Here is a 9,028-nt window from a genome sequence, read left to right as displayed (position 1 = left end):
ACTGCATCACTCTATCATTATTCCATTTTCAAAGACGTTCAAGTCCGGCCACCAACTTGAATCCCTTCCTGCGCCGTGCTCTTGATCGTCTCGCCGGCCTGCTTCGTCTTCTCCCCAACATACATCGTCCCCTCCTGCACGCGCCGCTTCGCATAGTCCAGCGGCTCCTGCCCGGTCGCCTGCCGGAACGAGTTGAACACCCACGAGATCGACGAGAGGCCGGTCAGCCCAAACGCCCCGGACGTGAGGAGCGCGGCCACGGCCCCGGCCAGCAGGATGATGGCCGGCACCAGGACGGGGCTGAAGATGACGAAGACCGGGGTGGCAACGGCGAGCCCGATGAGGCTGCCAACGAGCGTGATCCCGGCAAGGCCGAGGAGAGCGCCGCCGACGGGGAGGAGCGTTATCACGGCGAGGACTTGGCCGGTGGAGGGGCCTTGGCGCGGGAGGAGGGAGGTTTTTCCGGAGGCGTCGTAGCGGTGGAGGAGGGGCTGCTGCTGGGGGTGGACTTGGACTTGGTGTGGCTGTGGGCGGTTGCGGTCGGCCATGATGAGATGAATGGATGTGGTGAGAAGGTGGGATTGGAGGTGTAAATATATGAATAGGGGGCCAAGTGCTACGTGTTGGGGGCCAAGGGGAAGGGGCTTGCATGACATACAAGTTTCACTTAGCTTTTGCCACCTTTTTATTTTCTTTCTATAATATCAAATCCTATTATAAATTATTGGGGAAATGCTATTGGGTTTGTCTATAATGTTGTATCATATCCCTAATTGTTTGTTATTAATTACTCAAAATTTTATATTCAACAATGTAGTGTCATGTGACCACTTCATTTTTCAATTAAATTTCCACTTTCCTATATTATACCTCTTCCGTTCCACTATAGCGGAGTCATTTCATTTTCTACATTAGTTTTACAAAAATAATTATAAATAGTTAAAGTGAAGAAAGAGTAAAGTAAGAGAGAGAATACTATAGAGAATAGTCTTATCTACAATATTTTTTTTCTTATTGTACTTTTCTCTACCTTACTATTTATAATTATTTTTTCTAAACGAGTGCAGAAAATAAAATACGGAGGAAGTAGTCGATACTATATAGTTCATGTCCAAATTAACTATATTATCTGGCATCTACAGACGTACAATGATTTTCAGTCTCATTTTTAGCCATAATTCCTTTTTTCTGCCATATTAGTATTTTAATTTCAGTTAAAATACCTGCAAAAAGGCAGCCACATTTTCAGCCCAACTTATTTCACCAAATTTATCATTTTTGAGTTAGAAAATAAATAAAATTACTCCCTCTGTACGTCATTAGGAGTCCCGATTTACTATTTTAGTCCTTCCGGCATTAGGAGTCCCGGTTCATTTATACTATAAATGATAGGTACACTTCAGTTTCCACTATCTCATTTCACTCATAATCTATTACTCCATCTGTCCCATTGAAGATGACTCACTTTCTTTTTTAATTTGCCCCAAATAAAATAACCTATTACATAATTTATACATTGCCACAAAAGGATTTGTGTGCAATGACCAAATATAATCATAGTTTGAGTATTTATGTGTGACTAAATCTTTTCTCCAAATAATTGCAAATAACCCTATACAATATTTATGAGTTACGACTTTGTTCTAACAAATTAATTTGTGATCTTTCATCTAGTATATATTCCATCCGTTCCATATATATTGTGACTATTTTGGATAACACTTGCTTTAACTTGCAATTGGTAAGTTTGAATGAGATTGTTTTGGAGTTTTGTTAGTGGAATGTGTGTCTCGCCTCATTAGAGAGAAAAAGTTTATCAAAAATAAAAATGAACTAATTTTATGAGATAAACAACAAAAAAAAGTGACTTGTTTAGTGGGAAAAGACTATTAATTTACAACTTCCCTTAATGAATCCCTTGTTGTGGAATTAATAATAAACATTATGGATACGTACCTGTACCAATGCAAATGTCTAATATGCTATGTATGTGCACTTTTAGATGTAAAGAAATTTAATTTGTTTAATAAAAATTATTTGAAGGTCTAATACCACCCACCATTGGAAATCTTTCAAATTTGAGTGATTTATCACTCTCTTCCAACAAATTAAGTGGTAAGCACCTATTGTTCGTCTTTCGCTAGACATCAAATAATCTTGTTGGCATTTTATATTCTCACAATATATTATGTCATTTCTAGAACATTTTATATATTGATTTCCTACCTGCGAGCTAGGCATGTTGGACCTAAATTTCTGTTACGAGTCCACACAGGAGTCTTGAAGACATTCCGCTGTCGGATGAGGAGCGGGAGCAGCAGGCGATGCAGGAGACGGTCTGCGAAACGGTGGAGCGAGGGAGGCCGTCGCCAAGAGCAGAAGGGATAAGTCAAGGCCGAGGAGGCGTACGAGGCCGCCAACCAAGTATGGAGACTTAGTCTCCAAGTGATCGAGAGATAGAGTAGTAGTTATTTAGTCTTTTGTTTTCTTTATTATTATTGTTATTTTGGATTATTTATTAAACATTGGGTCGAGCAAATATAAACTTCGTTTCGGGTTTTCTTTGTTGGTTCTTTCCCGGGACGTAAAGTCGAACCAACCCTAGGGTCCTTAGATTATAAAAAGGCGAGAGATATCACTGATCATTTATGAAATATACACTTTTTGCTTATTTTTTCTTCTCTTTCGTTTACGCTTCAAAAAACACCCAGTTGTCGACGGGATTTTGCCTCCCGGGACTCCTAAACTTATCTTCCGGCATCACGTTAAAGGAAAACCCCTTTAACAACTGGTGCTTTCACTGAACTCATTGCCATTATCTCTTCTGGTGTCGAAGGAGGGGAGGCGCTGAGTGTGGTCTCGTCGTCTATGCCGCGCAGCACTCTGACGTCGAACGGATCTGAGGGTCGGGAACTGAATCCCGTTAGGACCATGCTGGAACATATTTTGGCGTCTATGACGTGTTTTGAAGTTTGGATGGACGGTTTTGATAGGCGGTTGGTACCGCCGCATTTAGGGCCTGACCGAAATTTCGGCTTTCCGTCGCACTGGTTTATGGATTCGATCCCTCTATCGCTTCCGACCCCAGTCCTGACTCAGGCGGTGGTGACGAATATCCCGAGTTCCTCGGGGTTTTCTCAATTCTAGGCATCGCAACAACCCATGTTCCCGTGGTCGCTACAGCCGTACTCCGCGGCCAATATACCGCCGCAATTCTCGATGCCCTCTTCTTCTGGGGAGGCAAGAAATCGTTTTACCCCACAACCGAGCCCTAACTTGGGCTACACATTGCCCTCCTTGGGTCAGCCAATATCATGGGATCTGCCTGGGGCTCGTTAGGGATCTGCCTGGGGCATGTCAGGAAGTCACCCCCAACCTCGTGGGATAACTCGACATTCCAGTATTAGGGACCGCCACGAGATATGAAGATGAAGCCCCCGCGTTTTGATGGGTCGGACGCGGTCAATTGGATCGCTTGGGTGCAGTATTACTTCAATCACATCTTGATGCCCGAAACTCACCGCCTGCACTATGTGGTGATGCTATTTGACCCACCGGCATCGGAGTGGGTATTTAATTATCGTGCAAGTAATTCGATCGTCCAGTGGGTGGATTTCTTGGAGGACATGCGTAGACGTTTTGACCCGCAGTCTTTTGAAGACTATCTGGGGTTAATTGCAAAGCTTTGTCAGACGGGGGCCTTGGCAGACTATAATACGACTTTTGAGAAGATGAGGAACAGGATCCCGAACGTCCCTAAGTCGACGTTCTTATCCATTTATGTGGCGGGTCTCCAACAGCCTGTGCGGAGTCAGGTAAAACATCAGCGCCCCAGATCAGTAGCAGTGGCAATGGCCCTTGCCATCGAGTTTGACAGTAGTTTGGAAACGCCGCCACCGCCGTCTGCATCTCAACGTTGCAATTGGCCCAGCCGGGAGCAGAGGACCCCGCTGCCTGCCCAAGGATCCCCACAGTAGTCGGGTCCGTCGTCAACTAGGCCGGTTTATGCCAAGGGTCCAGAGTACTCAAAGCTGGCGGTTATTCGGCTTTCGGCAGCGGAGCATGCAGACCGTACCAAGCGTGGTGTTTTCCAGTATTGTGAGGAGAAATGGGTCCCGAATCATGCGTGCAAGAGGACCTTTCTCACGTATATGGGAGCCTAGGAGGAGAATTGGAGGAGGTGGTGGTCCCTCCCAACCAGCAGGACTCGGAGATGATCACTGCAGACCTCTCCCACATTTATGCTGTTGGGATTTACGCACACAAGGCTTTCACACACTCAAGAAGATCACACACACACACTCACTGTTGTATGAGATCACACAATGCAGAAACACACACACTCACACTTTGAGTATTGAAGATGATAATCTTGGAGAGAAACTGGAAAACTCTTTATTGATTAAACTCTACTCTAAACTACATACACGGTGAGCTATTTAAAGCTCTACAATCAAGTAGCAACTGCTACTAACTAACTACAAGAAGAATCAAGAAAGCAAGAAGAATAACCGCTACATCTCAGCTAACTAACTGCTGCTCCAACGGCTAGTTCGGCTAGGTTGCTTCTTCCTTCTCGGTTCAAGACCGAACTCCTTCCTCGGCTCAAGACCGAACTCCTTCCTCGGCTCAAGACCGAACTCCTTCTCGGCTCACAACTGAACTCCTTCTCGGCTTACAACCGAACTCTTCCTTCTCGGCTAGTTCCAGCTCAAAGCCGAGCTTCCTTCTTCTGCCTTCTTCTTCTCGGCTAGTTCCAGGCTAGTTCCAGCTCGGTAAGCCGAGCTTACCGAACTCTGCCTTCTTCTTCCAACTGAAATGAGCACTCCATTATTACAATTCTCCACCTGAGGGCTCATCTCAGTTCTTGCACAAACATTGATCAATTTCTTGCAATGATCAAACTTGTCTCTACCTAGAGACTTTGTTAGCATGTCAGCCGGATTGTGCAAGGTGTTAATCTTAATCACCTTCACTCTCCCCTTTTCAATCTCATCTCTAATGAAATGCAACTTTATGTCTATGTGCTTGCTCCTTTCCTTACCATCTGTACTCAGCTTGGATTTGTCCACCAAAATCCATGTTTTGTTCTTGAGTAAAGACTCTATTTCCTCATTCATGGCTTCAATCCATCTTTCTCTATCTTTACTCTGCATAGCTTCTTTATATGTGAGTGGATCTGCGCCATCAATACTTTCAGCTGCACACAGAGCATAATACACAACATCAGAGAACTTTGTTGGTGGCCTTGTTTCTCTTCTAACTCTGTCCCTTGCAAGCTGATAGTCTCTGATAGAGTCTGATATAGACTCACCAGCCTGGTTGCCCTGAGTTGGAGCCTCTTCTTTATCTGAATCAGACTCACTCCCTGAGTCAATAACTCCACCTGCTCCTAGGCCAACCCCCACAGGCTCCACCTTGAAGAAATCACCCTCATCTTCACTGGAGTCCAGCTTATCTTTCAGGTATGGCATCTGATCCTCCAAGAACACCACATCCCTACTCACCAAGACCTTCTGCTTACCGGGCTCAATACACCAGAGCCTATACCCCTTAACACCCCTCTGATACCCCAACATAATACATTTCAGAGCCCTAGCTTCAAGCTTGCTTTGCCTAGTATGAGCATAGGCCACACACCCAAACACCTTGTACTTTGAGTAGTCACTATGAGCTCCATACCACATGTAATCAGGAGTTTCAGATTTCAGGGCAGTAGATGGGCATTTATTGATGAGATAGGCTGCTGTATACACAGCCTCACCCCAGAACCTGCTGCTCAAACCAGAACCAAGAAGCAGGCACCTCACCCTCTCTAGGATTGTCCTATTCATCCTCTCCACAACACCATTTTGCTGAGGATTACCAGGAACAGTCCGGTGCCTCTTCATACCCTTCTCTTTACAAAACAGATCAAACTCAGCAGACAAGAACTCTAGGCCATTGTCTGTCCTTAAGCATTTAACACTTCTACCCTTCTCTAGCTCAACCTCCTTACACCATATCTTGAACTTTGTGAGTGTTTCAGATTTTTCTTTAAGAATATATACCCACAACTTCCTTGTATAGTGATCAATGATAGCTAGATAATACTTTCCTCCACCAATTGAACACACCGGTGAAGGCCCCCAAAGATCACTATGTATGTAGTCTAAAGGGGCTGTAGAAGAGTGAATACCTGTAGGATAGGGTGCCTTCTTAGCCTTTCCAAGTATACACTGCTCACAGGGGTTCATCTTGTTGAAATCTCCAGAGATCAGACCCTTCTTGATGAGTTCTTTCAAGCTTCCTTCAGCTGGGTGGCCCAATCTCTTGTGCCATAGCATTATGGAATCATCTGACACTGCATTGCTTTCTCCATCAACAGCCTTAGCCTTCAGATAATAGAGAATATGCTCTCTGTCAGCCTCCATCATCACTGCATCTCCAGATTTAACAAACAATTTTCCTTGACTCATCAATATGGTGAACCCTTTCTGCTCCAGCATTCCCAATGAGATGAGGTTCCTCTTCACTTCTGGAATATACCTCACCCCAGTTAGGATCTTTATAGAGCCATCTTGTAGGCTTAGCTTTACCTTCCCTATTCCTCTGATCTGACAAATGTGATTATTACCCAGCACCACAGTGCCGGCTGCTTCTTGAAGGTCATGAAACCAGCTCCTATTTGGGCACATATGGAAGCTGCACCCTGAGTCCATAATCCACCTATGACTGACCCCACTGTCACTAATATTCATGAGTTGAGCCGGGGGATCAGCACTCTCCACACAATCAGATTGGTTGTGTCCCTCAGAGGCCATCTTTCTCTTCCATGCATGACAATCTTTCTTCAAATGTCCAGGTTTCTTGCACCAATAGCAAGCTCTGGTTTCCTTCTGAGCATCAGAACTTGAGGGTTTAGGGCCCTCAAACTTCTTCTTGAAGTTCTGCTTCTTGAACTTCTTCACATTCAAGGCCTCTGCAGCTTGAACATTGGAGCTTGCAGAGCCTCTGTTGGCTGTCTTCTGGAGTTCTTTGGCCATCAAGGCTGAATAGACTTCTGCATAGGTGATAGGTTTATCTCTTCCATAGATAATTGCATCACTTAGCTGGTCATACGAGCTAGGCAAGGCATTCAATGTGAGAATGGCCTTATCCTCATCTGAAATCTTGACATCAACAGATCCCAGGTCATCAATGATCTTGTTGAACTCCTCTAGCTGCTCAATGATGGACCTATCTCCAGAAAAACTATAGGCATACAGCCTCTTCTTGAGATACAGCCGGTTAGCCAAGGATTTGGCCAAGTAAACTTCATCTAACTTGTCCAAGATCTCCACCGCAGTCTTGGCTTCTTGAACTTCCCTCAAGACCTTATCTCCAAGGCACAGAATCACTGCAGAATGTGCCTTGAGCTGCATCTCCTCCATCTTTGCCTGAGCTTTATCATCAAGCACTGGAGCCTTTCCTTTCTCCTCTGGTTTTGCAAGAACTGCGGCCAAGCCTTGTTGAATCAAAACCGCCTTCATCTTCATCTTCCATAGGCTATAATCATTCTTGCCTGTGAACTTTTCTGCATCAAGCCTTGCTGCCATCTCTGAAACCGTTTGATCCTCTGCAAATCAGCTTCAATATCCCTTTCCCACAGACGGCGCCACTTGTTGGGATTTACGCACACAAGGCTTTCACACACTCAAGAAGATCACACACACACACTCACTGTTGTATGAGATCACACAATGCAGAAACACACACACTCACACTTTGAGTATTGAAGATGATAATCTTGGAGAGAAACTGGAAAACTCTTTATTGATTAAACTCTACTCTAAACTACATACACGGTGAGCTATTTAAAGCTCTACAATCAAGTAGCAACTGCTACTAACTAACTACAAGAAGAATCAAGAAAGCAAGAAGAATAACCGCTACATCTCAGCTAACTAACTGCTGCTCCAACGGCTAGTTCGGCTAGGTTGCTTCTTCCTTCTCGGTTCAAGACCGAACTCCTTCCTCGGCTCAAGACCGAACTCCTTCTCGGCTCACAACCGAACTCCTTCTCGGCTTACAACCGAACTCTTCCTTCTCGGCTCACAACCGAACTCTTCCTTCTCGGCTAGTTCCAGCTCAAAGCCGAGCTTCCTTCTTCTGCCTTCTTCTTCTCGGCTAGTTCCAGGCTAGTTCCAGCTCGGTAAGCCGAGCTTACCGAACTCTGCCTTCTTCTTCCAACTGAAATGAGCACTCCATTATTACATATGCATTGGAGGGGAAGCGGAAACCTGAGGCCATTGAATTGAAGGGGCTGATAGGAGCGAGTCCAATACGGATTTTGGTAGAAACGGGAAGCTCCAATGATTTCTTGCACCCCAAGGTGGCCGAGAAGTTGTCATTACCTCTGACGGCTGTTAAACCCTTTCGGGTCTATGTGGGGAACGGTGAATCGCTGGTGTGCTCACATGCTAGTCGGCAGGTGCGGGTGGTTATTCAGTCCCATGTTTTCTTAATTGATTTGCATATTTTGCCCATCCATGGACCGGACGCGATTCTCGGGATGGCATGGTTGAAGACGTTGCGGCGGGTGACGAGCGATTATGAGGAGGGCATGCTAGAATTCGTGCGAAATGGAGTACCGATTTGCTTACGGGTCACATCGCCGGGAGCACAATAGGTTTCACTGAAAACTATGGCATGTCTAATGTCAATGCGGGGTGGAGCAGATATGTTCGAATTGATCCCAATACCGTCGGACGAAGGGCCAATCGGGGAGGCTTCCGCGGTAGAATTCCCTCAGGACCTCGACCCCATAATCCTCGCAGTCCTGGAGTCCCATGCGACAGTTTTTAGCACCCCCTCGGGTATACCGCCGCCCCGCCCGTTTGATCACCGCTTACATCTGCTCCCCAATTCCAAGCCAGTGAATGTGCGACCATACCGATACCCCTATTTTCAAAAAAACGAGATCGAGCGGCAGGTGAAAGAGATGTTATCTACTGGCATAATTCGCCCAAGCCAGAACCCATTCTTGTCATCCGTCCTATTGATTAGG

At 45.5% G+C, this 9,028-nt stretch overlaps 1 protein-coding gene across 1 annotated transcript; it reads right to left on the bottom strand.

The window, feature by feature from the left end:
- LOC121776535 (oleosin H1-like) lies at window positions 1-548 on the bottom strand. Its single transcript, XM_042173705.1, has one exon. It carries the CDS (start codon window positions 546-548, stop codon window positions 39-41), a length of 510 nt encoding a protein of 169 aa, XP_042029639.1. The 3' UTR covers window positions 1-38.
- Between the last annotated feature and the right edge of the window lie 8,480 nt (window positions 549-9,028).

This window comes from Salvia splendens, chromosome 18 (assembly GCF_004379255.2).
Source record: "Salvia splendens isolate huo1 chromosome 18, SspV2, whole genome shotgun sequence".
NCBI lineage: Eukaryota > Viridiplantae > Streptophyta > Magnoliopsida > Lamiales > Lamiaceae > Salvia > Salvia splendens.
Note: the sequence above shows the minus strand (reverse complement) of the source record. Positions and strands in the feature narration are given on the sequence as shown.